Source organism: Electrophorus electricus, chromosome 19 (genome assembly GCF_041902795.1).
Source record: "Electrophorus electricus isolate QZ-2024a chromosome 19, ASM4190279v1, whole genome shotgun sequence".
Taxonomy (NCBI): domain Eukaryota; kingdom Metazoa; phylum Chordata; class Actinopteri; order Gymnotiformes; family Gymnotidae; genus Electrophorus; species Electrophorus electricus.
Genome location: NC_137515.1, coordinates 12077364 through 12099928, shown reverse-complemented (window position 1 = coordinate 12099928; position 22565 = coordinate 12077364). Strand labels below are relative to the sequence as shown.

At 39.4% G+C, this 22565-nt stretch overlaps 3 protein-coding genes across 7 annotated transcripts; 2 read left to right on the top strand and 1 right to left on the bottom strand.

Moving 5' to 3' along the window:
• The first annotated feature begins 1141 nt into the window (after positions 1 to 1141).
• Positions 1142 to 9248, top strand: carm1l (coactivator-associated arginine methyltransferase 1, like). The gene is made up of 13 exons (XM_027009026.3): positions 1142 to 1416; positions 2354 to 2479; positions 3014 to 3120; positions 3251 to 3355; positions 3437 to 3547; positions 4399 to 4576; positions 4795 to 4885; positions 6880 to 6961; positions 7053 to 7138; positions 7243 to 7332; positions 7451 to 7588; positions 7703 to 7792; positions 9017 to 9248. Exons 1-13 carry the CDS (start codon positions 1251 to 1253, stop codon positions 9024 to 9026), a joined length of 1380 nt encoding a protein of 459 aa, XP_026864827.2. The 5' UTR covers positions 1142 to 1250; the 3' UTR covers positions 9027 to 9248.
• Positions 9249 to 9474: 226 nt separating this feature from the next.
• pum3 (pumilio RNA-binding family member 3) lies at positions 9475 to 18735 on the top strand. 5 transcript variants are annotated; one of them, XM_081702725.1, is made up of 18 exons: positions 9475 to 9523; positions 10011 to 10093; positions 10566 to 10688; positions 10794 to 10932; positions 11172 to 11247; positions 11476 to 11569; positions 11663 to 11729; positions 12432 to 12606; positions 12738 to 12841; positions 12955 to 13033; positions 13179 to 13277; positions 13383 to 13436; positions 13558 to 13638; positions 13979 to 14121; positions 15763 to 15985; positions 16430 to 16517; positions 16727 to 16817; positions 17750 to 18735. In XM_081702725.1, the coding sequence occupies exons 2-18, from the start codon at positions 10024 to 10026 to the stop codon at positions 17874 to 17876; spliced, it is 1833 nt and encodes a 610-aa protein (XP_081558851.1). In that variant the 5' UTR covers positions 9475 to 9523; positions 10011 to 10023; the 3' UTR covers positions 17877 to 18735. The 5 variants fall into 5 exon arrangements, 4 of the variants coding, with proteins under 4 accessions (XP_081558851.1, XP_026864875.2, XP_081558852.1 ...); XM_027009074.3 differs by having other exon boundaries at positions 10512 to 10688; XR_003410555.3 differs by lacking the exon at positions 9475 to 9523 and having other exon boundaries at positions 10512 to 10688; positions 17750 to 18254; positions 18506 to 18735.
• Positions 18736 to 19211: 476 nt separating this feature from the next.
• On the bottom strand, positions 19212 to 22086 carry kcnv2a (potassium channel, subfamily V, member 2a). Its single transcript, XM_027009050.3, has 2 exons — positions 20493 to 22086; positions 19212 to 19978 (listed from the first exon to the last, which is right to left on the bottom strand). Exons 1-2 carry the CDS (start codon positions 21798 to 21800, stop codon positions 19721 to 19723), a joined length of 1566 nt encoding a protein of 521 aa, XP_026864851.1. The 5' UTR covers positions 21801 to 22086; the 3' UTR covers positions 19212 to 19720.
• Positions 22087 to 22565: the final 479 nt, after the last annotated feature.

Below are 22565 nucleotides of genomic sequence, written 5' to 3'. Positions count from 1 at the left end.
AATCAGTGATGTCACACCACTCATTTCTCTTTCTTTCAACAGAGGTAAATCAAAAGACTGGCTAAGTAATCTAACATATGAAGGCTCATTATATTTGTGGATGAATGGGAAGAGGGAAAATTTGTTTCATATGTCATGCATCTCACAAGGCCATTTAAAAGAGGAAGAAAAAAAACAAAAATCAGAACTAATATGGTTCACTTTAGGTGATATGGTATGGAGTTAGCTGCATTGAGAACTATTAAACAGCTTCTACTCTATCTAAGGAAATACACTTTGTTTGTGCACAGAACATAGCATTTCCTAAAATTGATTCACTAGTTATTTGTTACACTAGGCTTTTAAAAACAAGGCAGAGAGAGAGAGAGAGAGAGAGAGAGAGAGAGAGAGAGAGAGAGAGAGAGAGAGAGTAAAAAAGAAAAGATCATCTCCACAGGAAATGCTTCATTTAAGACCAATTTTACAGGACTGCTAGACTGGCTCTGATTTATTTTAAAAAATCTTGTCAGTGTATGGTCATTTTCTCATTTAACATAAACGATAACAAGAACATATGCACTTATTCAATAAGTTGTGTATTATATTGTTTATTATAAACATTGCTATCCATACAAGAGCAACAACCTATTTGTGAGTGTAGGCCAAAAATAACCTAGCTGCCTGTACACAAAGTACTCCAAAATGTGCTCCTTTTTAGTGCACATCAAATCAAGAGAAACAAAAATCTCCCAGTGTCTTCATGAACTTAAATAGCAGAACCTCATATCTTCGGTGTGTGTCAGACTATTTCAACAAATGTGTCATACATTTTGTTCGCCTAATATTATTTATGCTTTTTGGAAAATGTACTAATAGTGTGATGTGACTGAGGAAAAATGATGATTTCAGAAATTGCCTAAGGAAAACTTGAAGGAACAAATTAAGTGGGAAATATTTTGTCAAAGCCATAAACAAATTCATGATTTCTGTGAAATGTTATCACTTTCTTTTAAAAGATATCATAACCACTGGATTTCATGTAGGCTCTGAATTTCTTGATTCAGTGTTCTTGGAAGTTAAGCAGGCAGTAGATTTAGTCACACCCTTTTTTGCCAAGCATACCTCTATCTCCACCCTCTGTCTCAATTCTTCCTCTCAGCTTCAACACCCTCTCTCATTTGAGCTAGTAACCAGCCAAATTTGCAGCAGTACTTGGGCTTTTATGGCCACTGGAACTATATAAACATGTTAGGAAATGAATACACATTGAAATGATGGGCAGCAGTCAGGAACAGAGCTGCTTCTCCGTCAGCTTGATCTTCCTGAGTGACAGCGAGGTTGAAGGGGAGCTAAAAGTCTCCAAAGTGAGACAACATCAGGATCTCACTCTTCAAGTCAGCAGGAAGACAGCAGATGTCACTCTCACGGTGGAGGATGGTAAAAATGACTTGATGCAAATTTTATGACAACTTTTTGATGTACATATAGAAACTTTTTCAGTTTCTATATGCACTACAGTTTACATAGTTTTACCTGTTCTGCTTGATTCTGTGTGCCACAGTTTTTATATCTGTGCTGCATACATTATTTAATGCTGTATGTTATAAACAGTAATATTAGTTTTATAATTTACTTTGCATATAGACAGAGACAGAAAAGAAAACACCTTAGCCTTACTCAGTGCTGCTTCATTTCTGTTTGGGGGAAGAATTTTAATATACCCCCTCACCCTCACATACATATGCATACATCTTGCACTGCTATGCTCTTGCTCTAGTTCTATTATACTTCTTATAGAATTATACTTTTATACTCTAGTCATCTTATATTTCTTATACGATTATACTACAGTCACATACTGTTCGCCTTCGTTATGCACTCTGGACAGAAAGAGAGAGAGGTTTCTGTCCTCCAGCCCTGCTCTCTTTATTCAGGTGCATTGCACATTTCTCCATGCCTCGCTGTGTGGTCCGGTTGTTGGCCATGCTGACAAGTCATGAGGATTTATGGCACCGCTGTGGAAGCTCAGGGCCGCATGGCGGTTCTGCTCTGTGAGCTCCAGCATTGCATGCACTAGACTGTTTTCCTTGCCACGGTACACTGGTCCTAGCCGCCAGCGTGCTCTACCTCCTGCCGCACAAGATCAGATAGTGCATCTTAAAATATTCTGCTCGTACCGCGCCGTACTACAGCAGAGCCTCTTGTTTATTACGATGTACATAATCAATGAATATATAGCTTGTACATGGGGAAAATGTTTCATAGGAATTTGCCCTAGGGAATTATCTGGGGATTACCTTAGGGAATTATCTGGGCATCTTTAAATGGTATGTTTTATTGGCCATTTTGAATATGTTCTTCAACATTTTGGCAGGTGATGGAGTGTGTGCCTTCAAATTCTCAATTACAAGGGAGATGGAGTGTTGTCAAGTAGGAACTCAGTCCTTCCTCATAAACACAAGCTGTGCTAGCACCCTGCTGCGTTTCAGGACAATGACAGGTGAACACGTATTTTCCATTCCTTCATCCAGTGGCATGTCAGACCTGCTAACTTCTGATCCCATAATACTACAGTTTTAATACAGAAATGAATGTAACATTGCAGAATGAAAGGTAATAAATATATTATTTCTCTTCCTCTCAGATAGTGGAGATAAAGTCATTAAAGCCCATGTGCTGGGCATCTGTGTATGACCTGATTTGGGTTGGGCTGGATTAAGTGGCAAAATTTGCTCAGAACTCTATTTAGAAAAAGCAGTAGTTAGGCAACTGGAGACAACAGAGAACTTATTACAATCAGCAAAGTCCATAAAACCCTTGGACTAGATGCAAATACCCATTTAAAGAAGATCAAGTTGTTATGTTTCTTCATTCTCATTAGCTTTACTTAGCACTTTATGGCGAAACTTTCAAATGCTGAGAAATGTTACACCATCAGGGTCTCTGGCATGCAACCAAAATACAGCATCCCCCATGCTGCAGGGACACCAAGTCATCAGGTTCCTCAAATAATTAATTTTCCCCCAAAACCTAGAGTTCCAGACCTTCTACAAAATGCTAAAGGCTCTGATTGATTGTAGCACAGAGGTGTCAGCATTTGATCAGAGGACAGAGAACTCATCAGCCCTTCAGTACTTTCAGGTAAAACCATTTTTAAAAATCAAATGTAGTGACACAATTTGATATCTGTTGCTGTCTGTGCAAATTAGAATGTAATGTATACATCATCACAATGTAAAATGGTACAAAGAATTTGGAATATTTCTTGCAGTTTTACGGATGTCTTTCACAGCAGCAGAACATGCTTCAGGATTACCTGAGAACGGCAACATACCAAAAAGCCATTTTGCTGAATGACATTGACTTCAGAAACAAGGTTGGCTGGGTAGTGAACACCTCTGACCTTTGTGACATTTTCTGGGACATTTATACGTTTCTATCTTTTGTCCATCTGCAGGTAGTGCTGGACGTAGGCTGTGGAACTGGGATACTGTCTTTTTTTGCCATCCAGGCTGGAGCTAAGAAAGTGTATGCAGTGGAGGCCAGCTCAGTGGCCAAATATGCAGAAGTACTTAATTACATTGTTCAGCTCGCTATTTTTAACTTCATGATTTAAATTTTAGTTTTTAAATTATTTCCTCCCATTCTTTCTCTGCTCCTCTTGAGAACTTTGTTTCTCTCAGAAAGTAAAATATAGAGAGAAAGAAAGAAAATTACACCTATGCTTGAAAAATGCCCGGTTCTTCATCAACATCAGAAGACATCTTGGCAAAATCTGTTTGCAGAAATTTTTCACCATGTAGTGAGATCATAAATGTTCCTTGGCAGACAAGGCTAAAGCCATGTTCTCAGACAATAAATCCCTCATCATTGTTAATATTACCTGTGTTGTCACACAGTTCCTTTTAAGCTCAGGATCATAGGATTTGTAAAAACAGGGTCACACTTATTGTGCTCCAATTCATGACATTCTGAGTGCTAAATGGCTTATGGACAGTTTTGGCATTTAGCTCAAGAACCCCTATGTCTTAATGTGGATGTATGAGAGAGAGGAGGAAAGGAAGCATATTTTCATGGATGGATGGATACTTGCTCCACAGTCAGGAATTGTTTAAACTGCTTGATTTTCACTCATTTGGTAACAGTTTTTTAGACTACTACCAGATGTGTTTCTTCTCCCTTGCAGCACATCACAATAAATCAACCTTCTAGCCCACAATGCTCTATGTACCCTAAAAGTGCCAGGTTTAGTGTGTGTGTGCATTATAAAAAGACCTTATTAGTAATGGGAAAAGTGACATTAAAAAAACTTATACAGAAATGGTAACATTGTAAAAGTACAGGGTCATGTTTCCACAGTAATTGATTAAGGGTAGGATTCAGATTAATTTATACTGATAAAATTTTGTGTGTGTCCAGTTACTAGTCAGAAGCAATGGCATGTCTGACCGGATCATTGTTCTTACTGGAAAGATTGAAGAGGTATCCTGCCCCGAAAAAGTGGACGTCATTATCTCTGAACCCATCGGCTACATGCTCCTCAATGAGAGGATGCTGGAAAGCTATTTGTACTCCAAAAACTGGTTGAAGCCCAAAGGTTTGTGGAGGCCTTGGAAAAATGACAAGTCCCAAAAAACAACCATTATACTTTATGGATTTTCGTAACCTTCACCAACAAGCACTTATTTATTCACTTATTTGATTAATTAATGTATTTTTCTTACCCATTACTCTTAATAATTGTTCTAACTGTGCTGAATAAAGTACGTGTGTCATTACTTGGTGAACTGACTGCTTTTTTCTTTTGTTGGCCAGGTATGATGTTCCCCACGTTCAGTGACATCCACCTGGCTCCCTTCACTGATGAACAGCTTTATTTGGAGCACCATGCCCGTTCCAGCTTCTGGTAAAATGAAAAGCTAACAACTTTCATAGGCTATACTCTTTAGCCTTTGGTATCCCTGTCCTGAAAGCTTCCTGTACTGCATTTAGCTCTTTACCTGTTCTAACACACCTCATCTAACTCATGAAAAGTGTGATAAATGTTGACTGATGAGCAGGGAAAATATAAAAAGGCACAGCGCAAGGGTCTATGAAGACCAGTTTGGGCCTGGACTAGTCATTTGATTCATAACATAGATGAAAAAAACATCTGCTTGTGAATCCCTATTAGCTGGGTTAGCTCATGCTGTGATTCATATTCCCCTCCTTCCTGAATGATGGGCTGAAAAGAAATACCTGTCTCTTAACAGACCATACCTGGCTCCACCTTGCACACCACAGTACCTCATACCATGGCTCCAGTGGTGTTTTGTGCTTTCTTCTGAATGTTATGTACAGTGTCGTAGTCACATCTATGGGGGTTTATTTGAAGTCTTCCACAGGGGGCCATGGTTCAAAGATGCTGGGACATGGCAATTGGCCCACCACCCACAGCCCGTGCTCCGCACACATGGTGCCATGACCCGTGTGAAGCGAGTTTTCTACTACTGTAAAACGCTCCAGTACAGTCAAAACCTGTCCCACAACTAAGAGTCAGACTGTTCAGATCATCTTATACTCTTTTTCTCTCTGCTCCAGTGCCTTAGTTAACCAAACAAAGTTCCAGGAGGATAATGCCAGTAATTCTCCTATTTTTTAATCGGAATGAGTAGTTTCCTTTTACAGAGTTGCATTGTTTTTGGAACCCAGATTCCCACCACAATTTAATCTGTCGAAATCTTTGTTACCAGCTGTTTTATCTTGTTTACTAGATAATATGTCATATTACATCAGTGCTTCCCTCAGCTATTCTGGCTCCAAAAGCCTGCATGTAGATTCAATTTAATGTCTTTGATGTCTTCTTAGCCAGTATGTCTCCACTAGAGTGCTGACAGCTGATCTCAAGTCATAACCACATACACACTCAGGGCAACTCTGTCTGCCCATACAAACTACTGTCTCACTTGCTCCAGTGCTACTTTTCTGGACTTATCAAAGGAACCAAAAGATTAAACTCAACAAGGTATGAGCTCAGCTTACTCTACACAATATTTTTTAGATTGATATCAAGTAATAGTAGGATTTCCTGGCTGGAACATTACAGGCTGATGTGACAAGAAGGCTCAAAGTGGTCCATAAGGTGGGAAAATATTTTTCTGCATCATACATGTCACATCCTGTCTCGCTCTTTTAATGAGCCTTGTAGTTAGCTGTGTGATCAGTAGCAAGCAGTTCCATTCACATCCATAGTTTAAAATCTCTCTTTATTTGGAAGCTTGATGTACACTTTCATTAGCTTTCATGCTACAGCAGAAATGTTGATTTGGGGATGGATATGATTGATGGAGACAGATCAATATTTATAAGACACAATTGTTGATCAGCATTCAGTTGATAAATGTCCAGCTGTAAAGTATTTGGCTTTTTCCAAGTGTAACAATGCTTGGCTACAGGAAGAAGGGTCTAAGACAACTCATCATAACATTGCTTCTTTCCATTGCTTAAGGGTTTACATTTTATGCTGCTTATATCACATTCTGTCATTCAGAGTTGGCTTTGGATACAAATGATTTTTGCCTATCCCTGTAAGCTAGGACTCTGGCAGTGTTGAACACAGCCCCCATTTGCCAAGTCAGTTTGTACTTCTTTGACATATGCTGCCATGATTTATGATGTTGCTCCTTTTAATGTATTAAATAATTTTGCAGTTTTGGTGCATTTGCAATCCTGGCATCTTTGCAACCCATTTAGATGCCTTATCTTTCTTTAAAAACTTACATGTTGAAATAGTAGTCAGACATCATTCACCTTACTGTATTTGACCTGTGTGACAGACTTTTATAAGTATTATTTAGTTTCTTCATGGTCAAAGTCTGTTATATGCATTATTTTATCCAATCCATATGCATGCTTCCACAGGCTCCAGACCTGTTTCTATGGGATAAACCTGAGTGGACTCCATCCTGTGGCTGTGGATGAGTTCTTCAGACAACCAATAGTGGTGTGTCACTTTTTTCATGCTTACTTCATGCATGGACAGGATTCTAATTTTTTTTCAAAGAAAAATTAAACACATGAGCTTTGTCTTCTAGGACACTTTTGAGATGCAGGTTTTGATGGCCAGGTCTGTAAAATACAGCATCAACTTTCTTGAAGCTAAAGAAGAGGACTTGCACAGGTAGGCTATATATATACTTAGATGATAATACTTTATTTCAGTGCTTGTAAAGCTACTGGAAACATACTTTAAAATACTGATGTTTTGACTATGTGGTTCTGCAGGATGGAAATCCCCTTTGTCTTCAAACTGCTGCAGTCAGGACTGATTCATGGACTTGCATTCTGGTTTGATGTAGCATTTGTAGGCTCAAGGTAAGAATTAGGTTTTAAAGATAAGTTGAATTATATATAGAATTCTACATATATTATCTGCATTTGGCTATTTATATCTAATAGGATTTTATGTTCTAATCATTAATGTGTTCCAAAGGATGACAGTATGGCTTTCTACCGCACCTCATGAGCCACTGTCTCATTGGTACCAGGTGCGCTGTCTCCTACAAACACCTCTGTTTGCCAAAATGGGGCAGACACTGTCTGGACAGGTTTTACTGATTGCCAACAAGAGGTATTACACAGCAAGTAACAGTGGCTCTTAATCAAATGAAGCTGATTTTCTGACAAGCTCTGAGTTTACGTAATTGTAATATATTTCTTACTTATTGTCTCTTTTACTTGACAGACAGAGTTATGACATTCACATCACAGCTGTTGTTGATGAGTCTGGCTTTAAATCAGGCAATACGCTGGATCTAAAAAATCCCTTCTTTCGGTAGGCAGCGCAGAAATTCCTTCACCTATAACAAGCGATCATATCAACTGTTGTTAATCTGGTTCTTGTATCAACGAACGGTGCCTTTGTTGCTTTACCGCCATCTGCTGGTTGTAGATACTTACAAACAACACATACCTTTCTTGAACGAAGCGATTATTATTTTTCTTGCAAAATGATTCCATAAATATTATCATGCAAACGGCTTAGGAAGAAGATAGTCTCAGTAAAATAATATAAATTTAATAACATGAACAGATACACTATAATATGGTCGATATATGCCTAATTTAGTCTGAGTCTGCCTTTCTTGTCTTTACCTGTATGTGTGTGGCTACCCTGTTCAGGATATGAGTGGCTGTGCGTAGCTGTTTGCCTTTGGGATGCAGGGGAGGCTGCAGATGTAGAGGCAGAGATTTAGATGAAGGATGGCAGAGTAGTCAGTGCCACAGTAGCTGGGAAGGAACCAGGAAGGTTCACAGCTTTTATACATACCTTTATATATATATATATATATATATATATATATATATATATATATATATATATATATATATATATATATATATATCTCGCTGGCAGAGTTGTGCTGATAGTTTAAAAAACTTTTTTTTTTTAATGAAAACATCATATATAGAGTTAATCCTCTCCTTAAAATGTATTTTTATGTTAGTACAGTTAAGTGAGTCGTTACTGAGTAGTTACAAAATAGAATCTCAGAAAGAGTGGCAAATTAAACAATGTTTACGGATGCAAGCCCTATTTTTAATGTGTGCACTGTTATGTCAAAATGAATAGGATGTTACTGAAGTACATTATATAGCATGTTTTAACATATGCCATTCTAAATAAACAGTTAGGAAAACAAGCATGAAGATATCACTCACTATCCAAGCTATATTGTTATGGGCGCAGCTGAATTACTGAAATGTTAAATGCAAATTGTGAAGATACGTGGATTTTTTTCTTAGTGAAGCATAACTAGTTTTCTTTCTTTTCTCCCTTTTACATCTTCTTTCTGTTGTTTATTTACAACTATTTTTTTGTACTGATCTGCATCCCTAGCATCATGTAGCCAGAAAACCTTTATGGTGGTCCCTGGCTGTAGGCAATTTATGCTGTAGCCTGCAACCCAATTCGTCATGTTCATAGTAATTTCATATCAGCCTCTGAGCCGTCATTCTCGGATCATTTATAAAGGTTTCTGTGGTCGCTTTCTTTCAGGTATGCCTGACCCTACCCTTGTTTTTAACGTGAAAGGACCGGAGAGACTGCCTTTCCTCTCTACTCTGTGATCGTCACAGTATCAAATAATCTGTCGTACTGCAGTTTTTTTCCTAAAATAATTTCTATAACAATTGTCTCTAAAAATGCATTGTGGTCTTTACCGTGTTAAGTAATCCACAATTGTTTTTGTGGAAACTGAAAACAAATAAAGCGCAATTATTTCAATGCAGCATGCGTGAGTGGGCCTACGTTATTAGTTAAACTATGGTCTATTTCAATTTTGAGAATAAACATAATGGAAAATTAGAACAGCAGTAAAACGTTTTCCCCCAAATGTTCAAATACCGAATTCCTTGTATAAGCTACCCTACAGGGAACTACTAGCCCGATTGTAATACACGTAGCTCAAATAAGACCGTAAAACGATCGAGTGCCGTGAAAATAGTGTCGCCATTTTTTACGACAACCGGTGGATTTCGTAAAGTGGTTTTTCTTAACACATGGGTAAGTTTGTAAACGTGTTGAATCTTACGGACTGAAATATTATGGTTACGTTCCGCTATATTTGGAGCAGCGTTAAAATCAGTAATTTTTACAAGTAGTGTTGCTTGTCATTTTTGGAAATTAACATGTCAAGCTTGTGTCCAGCGATTATTAACAAAGTTCATAAACGTAGTTAGGTGGTCAGCTTTAGCAAGCCCAGCTAGGGATAGCTAATTACGATAACACCATGGAGCGAGCGTTTAATTGAATGGATAGCTAGCAAATATTAATATTAGCAGATGATTGCTGTATGTAGTCAGATTTTACTGATTAGAATATTTATTTCATCTTGGCTTTACAGCTCTAGGTTAGATAGCTCACGTTAGCTAGCTGGCTAACTAACCTATCGAGTTTGTGAGGAACATTTACCTAGAATAGCTATCGCACGTTGGACAAGTTAACTGTACACGCAGGCGAGCTACCTACAGAACATATTTATATTTTTCAGTTCTAAACACGCAATGGAGGCCAAACCAAGGACAAAATCGTTCGGTGTTAAAGATGGAAAGAAACCCACATTCAAGGGGAAAGGTAATTAAAGTTAGATAGTTAATCTAACTGGTTAGTCAGCCGTGATACTGAAGCCATGCATTAAAGATGACGTTAGACACTGAGTTCCAAATGCAAAAACTAACAGTTACACGGCTGCCACGGTTTAATACTGTAAATGTATGATTATGAGTTAGTTTTTCCTTGGGATTAAAACCTATTGACGGTTCATCTTTGGTATTAAAATTTGTTTATATAAGGAAGCATCTAAACGAAATCAAAGGAAATTGAATTGGAAATACTTGTATGCACATTGTCTTTTTGTACTTGCTTGTAAAAGGTGTCAAATGTAGGATACTTAATAGAAACAAATAACTTATGCTATGCAACAATAAGCAAAATGTCCTGTGTCAGAATCATTGTTTACTATAAGTATGCAGTTGTTTATGTCAATTTCTAGGCAAACCAGAGGGGAAGCCTTATGGTAAACGTCCTTTCAAACCTCACAATTCAGACAAAAAGACTTTTGTGAAATCAGGAGAAAAAGGTGGACCACAGAAATTCATGAAACACAGGCCAACAGATGGCAGGATTGCAAAGAAGAGGAAGTTTTCTGAGGGCAGTGTAAAACTTGAAGGTATATATATTGATGCTTTTTCATTTTTAACAATGTAGTTCTGGGTCAGTTTGTGAAGGTCAGCCCATAGATAACTTAGATTATTGGTTGTTTTGAACTATCCAGGAACAGAACCAAAAAAACCAAAGTGGAATGAGGTCAAACAAAAAAAGAGAGAGTTAAAACAGAGCCGACAGATGAATGATAGGAAGGAGACTTACCATGTTGTAAACAGAGCCAAACAAGTCTGGGAGATGGTCAGAAGGTGAGTGGCTATTCCTAGTTTCATTTGGACAGGGATATAAATGTCCTTTGTCTAATTCATATACATCTGATTTTTCTGAATAGTAACAGGTCTTTATTTTTTATTTGCACCCAATTCTTATACTGCAGCTGTTATTTAAGCACATTCACATGTACACAGTGTGTATAAATGCATAACACATCAAGCTAATGTAGCTAAATAAATGCAACTGGTATCTCTTTGTGTATTTTGGGGTACAGAAAAGACTGCGACAAAAGAAAAAGAGCAAAGTTGATGAAAGAACTGCAAGGCCTTGTGCATGGAAAGATTAAGGCAGTAAGTTATTTTATTACTTCCCATTTTCTCAGTGGAAGCTCTGAGAAGACCAAGCTCATCTAGATATGTAGGTAGAACAGAATTCAAAATCGGAGCACTATGGATACCACTGAGACTAGTGTTGTCCAAGTTCAATATTCTGACCAAACCACATTGATGGATTTATAAGATCATATGACATGTAATTTTGTTTGATTTACATGCAGTGTTTTTCATCTATGCTACTAGATTGCATTTGCTCATGACTCCACTCGAGTTCTTCAATGCTTTATACAGTTTGGGAATGATGAACAAAGAGAGGAGATCTTCAATGAACTCAAGGGTTAGTTTTCATTTGATTATGACATTAGCTCTGTGTTAAATGTAAATTGTTGCACCTGAATGTATTCTAAATTTTCTCGCTTTCTTTCCCTAGATTACCTGGTGGAGTTGAGTAAATCCAAATATGCTAGAAACATTGTAAAGAAATTTTTGATGTATGGGTAAGTCTCCATCATGTACAATATAGCTACTACCTTGTTAAAGCTCAAAGAAACCGGTTAGTGTGGTTTGTACTTACTGAGTTATGTCCTAGTTTGTATTGGCATAGTGCATATGTTCTTGTTTTAGCATGGAAGCATGGTCAGAGGATGAAAAGCTTAGTACTCTTTCACTGATGGGCATTGTGGCTTGTAATCCTTATATAATAGAAAACTAATAAATGACTATAATCTCTTTGAAGCAGTATGAATCTCAAATTGCAGTTTTGCCCTGATATTGCTTTATGAAAGCATAGAATGATATCCTCTGCTTTATCTAATTTTCTGACTTTCCAAATTTCCTTATTGGCATGCAAGTCTTTGGTCCTCTATAAGTCTCTTTATTAATAACACTTTTTGTTAGATAAACAGTCCTTGTGAATTTAAAGTTTATGTACCATAACCCTGCCATGGCCAAGCAATGTTCTGACCATGAGCTGAATGGGCATTACTGAGACTACAGTGATGACTTCCAGCAGGAACTGCTAAGTACCAGAAGCCAGGGAATGATCACCTAGCAACAAATTTAAAAAAGAACAACAACAATTACATTTTGTGGGAATGCAGCTATAATTTCAGCCCCTTCTGCATAGTTGTATGTCATTCTGTAGATGTGTGGCCCAGGGGGTTGCCGGAGCGGCACTCAGCTGGTCTGTGTTCCCTCAGGAGCAAGCAGCAGGTTGGTGAGGTGATGGTGGCATTTAAGGGGAAGGTGAGGCAGATGCTGAGGCATTCTGAGGCTTCATCCGTGGTTGAGTATGCCTACAATGACAAGGCTGTCCTTTCCCAGAGACTCATGCTTACCGAGGAGCTCTATGGCAACACATTCAAAGTCTGCAAGGTACAGATAAGCCTTAACTGCCCTTCTTGAATTATATGTGTACTGGGGCCTTGGGATTGTTCCATTAGTGAATGGACACTGGCTGGGATTTAGATTATCTTGGAGGAAATAATAAGAAGATCTGTTTCCAGTCCACAGTGTGTCCTACAATAGAGAAGGTTCTAGAGAGCAATCCAGATAAACTGGAGAGCATCATGGAGGAAATGAAACAGATCCTCACTCCTATGGCTCAGAAGTGAGTCCCCACCCCCCAAATAGTGGACATTCCTGGGGTCTATATGAATGCTTAGAATTTCACATATTGTGTCCCCATCAGTGTCTGAATTACTTTTTGTTTGTTCTGAGCAGGGAAGCTGTCATTAAACATTCACTTGTGCACAAAGTGTTCCTCGATTTCTTCCTCCACGCACCAGCCAAGCAGAAAGCAGTAAGTGGACTGCCTGGTGAAGAGCACATACATCAGTATGACTTATCTTGATATTGGTGTGCAGGTCCTGCAATACAAATGCAAAATGATCCTTCTCATCACAAACACATCCATCACCCAGTAACCCTTTGCTCTGTCCCTGCAGGAGATGATTGAGTCCATAAGGGAATCGGTAGTGTACATGGCGCACACGCATGACGGGGCTCGCGTGGCCATGCACTGCCTGTGGCATGGCACAGCCAAGGTGAGCTTTCTTGGCATTTCAGTCAGTCCTGTGACCTTGTGGTGGGAGATGTTGCCACATTACATGCTGCATGCTTCTGAATACCTGCATGCTCTTGTGTTTCAGGACAGGAAGCTTATTGTGAAAACCATGAAGACGTATATTGCAAAGTTTGCAATGGTAAGCAGATGTAGTTTTTGTACAGCTCTATAAGATGTGCTAGTGTTGTATGGGAGGCATATATTTTCTGGGTTTACTGATTTGTTTTGGCAATTTAAAAATCTGATGTTATGTATTGTAGGGCGAGTATGCACACCTGGTACTCCTTGCTGCTTTTGACTGTATCGATGACACCAAACTGGTTAAACAAGCAATTATTTCAGTGAGTGCTTCTGATCTGCCTTCTGTTCTTATTCATTTAGCAGTGAGTGTCATCTGGGCACTGTGCAGTGTTAACTAGCAATGGAGTTGTAAGACTCTCATGGGGACTTGAATTCTATTCATGTTCTAATGTGCCTGCCTCTAACATCACGTTTTGAAGATCAGGATTAGAGAACTGATGTATTATGTTGGGGTTTAAGATATAAAATGCAGTAAGTTTCTTAAAGTCCATCTTTACCATCATAGCATATTATACTTTAAGGGCCCAACCAAATATCATATATTCACTGTCTGGTAATGGTCCTGCTTTTGTGACATATTCTAGTCTGTTTCTTGCTCAGGAGTTGGTTGCTTCCCTGTTTGAGGTCATCAGCAATAAACATGGCAAGAAGGTTCTGCTGTACCTGCTTAGTCCTCGGGATCCCGCGCACCTCCTACCTGAAATCATTCAGCTTCTGACAAAGGGAGATGGCAATGCTCACAGGTTGGTGCCAGTCACACTGCAACCTGCTAACAATTCTGTTGCAAGCAACATACATGCTGGACGAGCTGTTTATATCCTCTACCTAGGGAATGGAGATGGCACGATAACACATTTTTTCATGCTAATTTTGAAACTGAAAACTGCCGTATCATCTGATTAAAAAAAAAAGTTTTAAAAAGATACATATATTCCATATATTCCATTTAAAAGGAATAATTTAAGATTCTAAAAGTACCATGCTCAAAAAAAAAAACCCTGCTACCCTACATTTTTGGTACATAGCCAAAAATGTGACACACCTCTTTTCCTTTTTAATTATATAATTTGATATGTCAAGCTTGAATTGTACATTCTTAGGTCAGATTCATTCTCTTTTTCCTTTCAGTATCCAGTCCAGCATTTTCTGATGATAACATCCAGATTTGTGATTTCTGTGTAGGGTTGTGTGATCTGGATGTTTTGCTTAGACCAAAAAAAATTCAAACAATGTTATACTAGGGTTAGTATTGGTTATAACTACACTATATATGACTAAAGGCATGTGGACATCTGACATACACGCTTATAGAAACTTGTTGGACATCCCATTTCAAAACCATTAATATGGAATTACAATACACACACACACACACACACACACCCTATTCTGGGAGCGCTTTCCACAAGAATTTGGAGTGTGTCTTTGGGAGTTTGTTTATATTCAGTCAAAAGAACCTTTTGTGAGATGATGTTGAGCAAGAAAGCTTGGCTTGCAGTCAGATGTTTCCATTCATCCTAAAAGTGTTCAGTGGGGTTGAGGTCAGAGCCCTGTGCTACTGCTCTTCCTGGTATTTATGAACTTTGCTTTGTGCACTGGGGCAAGGTCATGCTGAAACAGGAAAGGGCCTTCCCCTAATAGTTACCACATAGCTGGAAACACATGCCTGTCTAAAAGGTCAGTGAAAGATGTAGCATTAACATTTCCCTTTATCGGATATAAGGGGCCTATCCCGAACCCTGAGGAACAGCCCAAGACATTATTCCTCCTCCACCAAACTTTATTGTTGGCACCAAGCATTTTATCAGATAGCATCAGCTAAACTCAAATTTGTCCATCAGACTGCCAAATTGTGAAGTATAATTCGTAACTCCAGAGAAAAAACTGCCAGTGCTCCAGAGTCTAGTAGTGGTAGGTGTTATATCACTCCAGCCCATGCTTAGCATTGTGCATAGGGATCTCAGGCTTGTGTGCGCAGCTGGTTCGCCATGGAAACCCATTTCGCAAAGCTTCTGAAACGCAGAGCTTGTGCCGATATTGCTTACAGAGGCAGTTTGGAACTCTGTAGCAAAAGATGCAACAGAGGGTAGGCAATACTACACTCTACATTTATTGAGTTCAATGTTGACCCATTCAACTGCTGCTGTTTGTCTATGGAGAGTGAATGGCTGTGTGCTTGATATTACATACCTATTGGTAATGGGTATGGTGGAAACACCTGAATTCAACAATTAGGAGCGTGGTCTGTATACTTTGGCTATATAATGTACATACATTCTCTGACCATGCATGTGGTCTTGCAGCCTGTCTGGCACCTTCACTTCAGCATTTGGCCAGGGTGCGTTATGATGCTCAGTGCCATGTGATGTTGTCGTCTCCTGCAGTAAGAAGGATGTTGCAGTGAGGCGGCGTGAGCTCTTGGAGGCGGTGTCCCCTCCACTCCTGAAGCACCTGACTGAGAACACTCGCGACATGGTGACGGACAAGGCCTGCAGCGTGGCTGTCAGTGACATCCTGGGCTCTGCCGTCGGTGACCTCAGACCCGCCATGGAGGCTGTGGCCCTGCTGGCTGCTCATGACTTTGTGCCTGGAGGTGTGGAGGGCCAGGTGAGGCCTTTTGTGTGTTTGTTTAATTATTATTAAGCGTTTGTCAATTTAACTTCTTTGCCAGTATATACACTGCATATTGAGGTGTTAAAGTCTTTTTGCCAAATAAACAAAATGCGTTGGGCTTCCAACTATGTCTTTAGTCCTGTTTTGTTTTAGTCCTGAATTGCGTTTTGCCAGTAAGGGATTATTTGAAAAACAAAAAAGCCCACACTGCTATTTCTGATGCCATATAAGTGGTCATGGAGGCTTCATTCTATATGTGGTCTGGTCTGGGCTTTACCCGATTACCTCCCCAGAACAGCACTCGTCTGTTTGTGTGTATTCAAACAAATGTGTACATGAATTTAGGGGTTCGTGGTGGAGAAATTTTCTTTCAAAATCAGACACTTTAGTCTGCTAGGTACATGTGCCTCATCATGAATCTCTCTCTGCCTGCTCTAGTTGCACATGGCTGAGCACCCTGCAGGTCACCTTGTGCTGAAATGGCTAATTGAGCAGGATGCTAAGATGAAGGCAGCAGAGCGAGAAGGTAAGCCCTATTGCTCTCCATCATCTCTGTTGTAGCTGTCCTCACTTCGACTTTGAAAGTATATTACCTTGGACAAAATCGTCACTGGAACCAAGAAGTATATCTGAACATTGCCAAAATTAATCGAGGTGTAGTTTAAAGTTGTTGTAAAATGTCGCGATCATACTTTTTATTGGGTTCATTTGACCTTTTACATTGTGGGTTTACAGAACGTTTCTCCAGGGTTCTGCTAGAGACGGTAGGCTTGGAAAAACTGAAGACATGGATTTCTGCCAACCGGGGGGCCATTGTCCTCTCTTGGTGAGTGAATCTGCTTGGGGTTTTGATGTTACCCCCCACCGTTCATACGCTTATTTATTTTTGATGAAATGCCACTTTAAAAAAAAAAACTTTAAGTCCAAACCCATAGGTCAAGACACCACCATCACCAACCCAGCTACCACTTAGCAGTAAAATGATGTGCTTTGCTGAAATGCTGATATTAAAACCATCCTGATATTCAAAGAAACTCTTGGCCACATTCAGACGACTGTAGTTCGAACCTGGTAATTAATATAAAAAAAACAACAGAGCATCACAAAGACTCTTTTCACAGAAGATTTCTTGTCGTTCCATCAGGCCAGCCATTTCACAAAGTGTTTTTATTGAAAGGAGGAATTCCACGACGCTCTGCTTGCTTGTGTGCCTGTCGTATGGTAGTGCTGCCTGCCCTCCCTGTGCTGGTATGCTAATAGGGGCCTATACAACAACTCCCTCTTCTCATTCGTGGAGGGTAGCTCTGCAGGGATGACTTCACTTCCCTCTGACCTCTCTCTCTCTCGTCTCTGGGTCCTTGGTTTGTTCCACTCCCTCCTCCCTGGTCTTTGTGCCTGACCTCCTCTAATCTCCCTAAGACTTTAAGAACTGAGAGATTTGTCTGTTTGCTTCTACCTACCCAGTCCTGGACAATGTAGGCCATTTAATTAGATGGATTTGTGGGGGGGATTTGCTTTAACATTTAAATTTTGTTAATGATGCTGTGGTGTTGTGTTTGTTTTGGTGAAAACAGCAGTGGGCTGGACTTTTAAAGACCGATTACTTGGTAACTCCTGCAGAATGGAGAATCCTTTAATAATTTTTATTCTATGCATTTGTTTGATCTGGACCAATTGCATCAGTAAGAGCAAAGCATGATCTATGATCATAAAATGGCTTATGAGTATTCACCTGCTGCTTGTCTCTTTTGCCACCAGTCTCCTCCAGAGCACTGATGAAGACACTGCAGAGGAAGTGAAAGTTGCTTTGCAGTCCATTTTGCCTGAACTACAAAAAATCCAAAGATCAAAAGGAGTTGAAGCGCTGCTGGAGAAACTGTCATAACCCACATGGGTTCTGAGAAACACTGCATCTCACCAGTGTTGGACATGAATGTTCATCATGTTAGAACAGCCAGGGGGGCTTTTTTTCAGAACATTTGACTGTTTTTACACTGGTCAAAGGGTTTCTCAGTCAAGCTGCCCTTTTATATAGTTTATGGGTGTAGAGAAAAACAATGTAATGGTATTTATATTGTTGACTATCTTTTTGTAATTAAGTACCGAATACATTGTTCTGAAATCCAAGATTTGTTTTGTCTTAAAATTGTTCAGGTGACTTAAGATGTTCCTTAGTCTTAGTCTCAGCATGACATTAAATGTTTTACCCAACAATAGAACTTGAGTAAACAAGCTCATGATGTCAAAGCTGCAGTATTGATGGGTAAGTACAATGATAACTTTTGTAATTGTTGGGATCATTTTAAAATTGTCAATATACAACAAAAGGGTATTTAAGCACTCAGAAAATACTTTTCATGGCACATAAATTGTTTGTTGCTTCTAACTTCTTGGCCCTGTGCCCTGCTAAATTCCTAACCTTCAATCTTGTGTGAAGGTATTTACTAGGAGAGGAAGGATGTTTGCTAGGAAATTAATTTTGTTGTCCTGTTACACCTCCATCTGTCTTTTCAGAGTGGACCTGAGATGAGGAAAAATGGCTTGTGCCCTGTGTGATATTTCCTGAAACATTGGCATCCTTATGGTGCTTGTGGATGAATTATTTAATTATCTCTGCTTGTATAAACATTTTGTAATGGCTTTATTTGGTCCAAATCTTCACTTTTGGGAACATTCTCATCTTTGTGCATGAGGTTTTTTTTCTGTTTGAATATCATGCATACAATATATTTTTTTTAACCTTAGAGTTTTCAAGATCCTTGGAACAGTTGAGTTTGTATTGCTTGTACAAGGGCAAGCATGTCCTGCTGAGTTCCTGGTATATACACCTAGCTTTTGTACTTTTCTGTAGGGAGGATTTGGGGTTTCTTCTAATTTATTAGAAACCTAAAAAACCTTATTTTTTGAGGAAAGCTGTCTGTTTTATTAATCATCTTTTAAAGATTTAACTTTCCACAACTGCATAGATGTTTCAAATATATTGAACTATTCAAGGCTAAATGTTAGATTATGAACACAATTTTAAACTATTTACTTTGGGGCCTGGCTTACATTTGTTTTGTTAGGCATGGGTGTTTCAGCACCGTGCACCTGGTCTTCATATTCGATAACTAAAAATGGCTTCCTAGAGTTAAATAATCCTAAAGAGCACTTTTGCAATTATCCCCATGCATATTTTAGAATATGTGGTGTTTTATGAAATTTTATGGAAGATTCAGTCTACCACTATTCTGTGGGGGTGGCTGGTAAGTTAGAATTACCTTTTTCTAAAACTTTAGAGAAGTCATATATAGCATCACATTTTCTTAATACTCTTTACAGCTTTAAAAGCAAATTAAATAAATAGAATGAGAATAATGTTAAAATGAGCATAAATTAATAAGTAGGACCTTCAACTGAGTTGGTCACATAAAGGAGGTGCAAGTCAAGTTGATTGTTGAACCCACTGCATCATGCATTTTAGCCAATAGTGAACAAGTGACCATTTACAGCATTAAGATTTGATTTATGATGGCTGTTCCTTTTTGAATGTTAAATTTTTCCTGTTTAACTGTAGTTCTTTTTAGTTAAAACAAACAAACAAAACTCCCTTTTGCCTGATTTTATCAGCTTCTGCATGTAACATGACAGAAGCTCTCATATGATTTAATTTGTTATATTTTTAGCAGTGAGACCATAAAACAAACACATCAGTGGATAAATCAGTCACACAGGAAGGATTCTGGGGGACTAGCCTTTGGGCTGCTTGCAGCATTCCATGAATTTCTTGATGGCTCTCTTGGCAAATCTCACCTTTCCACGAGCTTTCACATTGGATGTGTATTCATGGGATTTCAGCTTGGAGTAATAGTCTGAGAATTTGTTGTACAATATCGAGATGGGCATGCCGTTCAGGATGATTCCAAAAGATATGCATGTGAATGCAAAAATCCTACCCAGGATAGTTTCTGGAAACATGTCACCATACCCCACTGTGGAGATGCTGACCTGCATAAGACACAGGAGTGGCATGTTAATGGACTTGTACAAATGTAACAAGGCCATGTGTAATTAGACAAGCACATTAGTAAATTCTTATATACTATTAAAATGTATAATGATGGGAAATGGTAGGAAAAACCCCAGCACACAGCCTGAATGCCATTTGGTGTACTACCATTACAGTATAGTCACAGTAAACAAATAGGAATCTGCTCCAAATTGACAGTCACTACTGAAAATATTTATAGTAATACTGATGAGCAGTGCCTTTAACACTGTGCTGGTTCAGCCTTCCTCAGGCACCAAGCATAAGCTGTGTACCCTACTTGGAATTTAGAATTTGTATCTTAGTAAGCAAGATGGAATGGCAGAAAAATATAGCTGTGAGAGGTTTTTTTTGTTAGTCAGCTTGACTGAAGTACTTTTTTTTTTTTTTTTTTTCCCAAATTAAAGCTGGTTGTTACTAGTTCTTAGTTCAATACTACTGGACCCCAAGGCAGAAAACAAAAGATGCACTTACAGCTGCCCACCACCATGCATGAGGTATGCTTGTGAAGTTTGTTTTGGGGACATCATGCTCTACAGTGTAGACCATGGCCGAGAAAGTGAAGATTCCCATTGCGATGAAGAGGAAAAGGCAGCCCACCTGTTGATAGCACTGACGCAGCGTGAAGCCGAATGCTCGCAGTCCTGTGGAGTGGCGTGCCAGTTTCAAGATGCGGAAAATTCGCATTAGACGCATGATGCGCAGCACCTGTCCAACTTTGCCCACCCGCCCCACCCTCTCGATGTCAGTGCCATGCCTCTGGTGGTCCTCATCTTCAAAGCATTCCAGGACCATCTGCAAATACAGTGGCAAGATGGCAATCAGGTCCACAGCATTGAGCACGCTCCGACCGAAACACCTGAGGTCTGGCGTGGACACAAGGCGCAGTAGGTATTCCATGGTAAAGAAAGCGATGCAGAAGGTCTCCATGTACTCGGCATAGGTTTTTCCGCTGAGTTGGCCGGTTGCTGTTTTGTACTGCATCTCCTCCACCGTGTTCAGGGTCATGGCAACTAGGGACACAAGCACAAAGAAGCTAGAGGCCACAGCCATGAGCTTGGCCATGACCGAGGAGAAAGGTTTTTCCATGAGGTTCCAGATATTGCGGCGAGTGTGTCCAAAAGCCATTCCCCTGAACAGCTCCTCGTTTTCCTCCACTTCGATCTCTGCCTGCAGCTCCCGCTGCACCTTCAGCTGGTCATTCAGCTCATCTTGCCGTTCTTCGAATGAGATGCGGCAGCAGCGGGGGGTGTTCTTTATCCGAACACCCCAGTAGTTGATTTCCTCTAAAAAATTACGAGGACACAGCTCATCATTTATCCAGAGAACCCCGGTCCTGTAGAAATTAAAAATGTTGTGGAAGACATCTGGATCCCGGTCAAAGAAAAACTCATTATTCAGGACAGTATAATCATCACAGAGGTCAAGCTTTCTATTGTGGTCCGTGTATGTTGCAAGACGGCCAATCCTCGTCTTGGGATATTTAGCTGCCACTCTGTAAGAGATCTGGTAAACTTTACCACCTACATTAATATTCAGTATATAGTTCCTAGCCACAGGTGGAATCAGAGATGTGGGGAAAAATTGAACATCGTCATCATCATTTTCCTCAACATCATAGATATCCCAACTGAGTTCCTGCACTGAATTCCATCGCTTCAAAAGGCTTTGCTGTGTGAATAGGAGTTCATCCTCTTCTGTGAAGTCAATGGCAGAATGGCCTTTACCCCCAGGTTTATAACAGGGGAAGGGGCTTTGCCTCTGGCTGTTAAGATCAGACATGTTGGCTGTGTCCTTTCAGCTGGGTAAATCAGTGCCGTCCCCCCCAGAATGCCATGCAAGTTAGTTTCTAGCACACCAATGGGAAGCAGCACTGACCGTTTAAATGATGCTGACTGCGAGGATCTGTGTGCTTAACGGTTTAAACAATTATCTTCTCTCAGCATCTCTCCCCACCCTGATGCCTTTCAAATGCCTTCTGGATGACATTTGTGAATGTAATAGTATCAGAGTAATATCCATAATCTAAATAAATAAATAAATAGGCACTTTAAACTAAATAAATAAAATAAATAAATACACCTTGTGGCATAAATTATTTTGATCAAAAATTAATATACCTATATTACGAATTACACCATTATTTTGAGGAACAAAGTGCAAGGTAACATCGTTGTGGGGGGGAAGAGGGAAAAAAAAAAAAAAAAAAAAAAAAAAAAAAAAAAAAAAGCGCCAGCTTGTAACAGGTACCTTTAACTACTGTAGTGGTTGTTGAGAACCACTAGATGGTCCCCAGAGTGTATTTATACACACACTTAACTACAAATTCAAATCTTTTTGGGATCATACTCAAAGTGATACACGCACACCCACAGCCAATCACCTTGCATGCATCATACTGGTTTTCTTTGTCCAGATAATCTCTGGTGAAGCAGACAAATCAGGGTTATGCTCATCAAAGCCTTAGTAGGCACACAAGACATTGAACATGAATGCCATTATTCTAAAATGTAATCTCAATCAACACAAGATGTTAACGTCTCACCA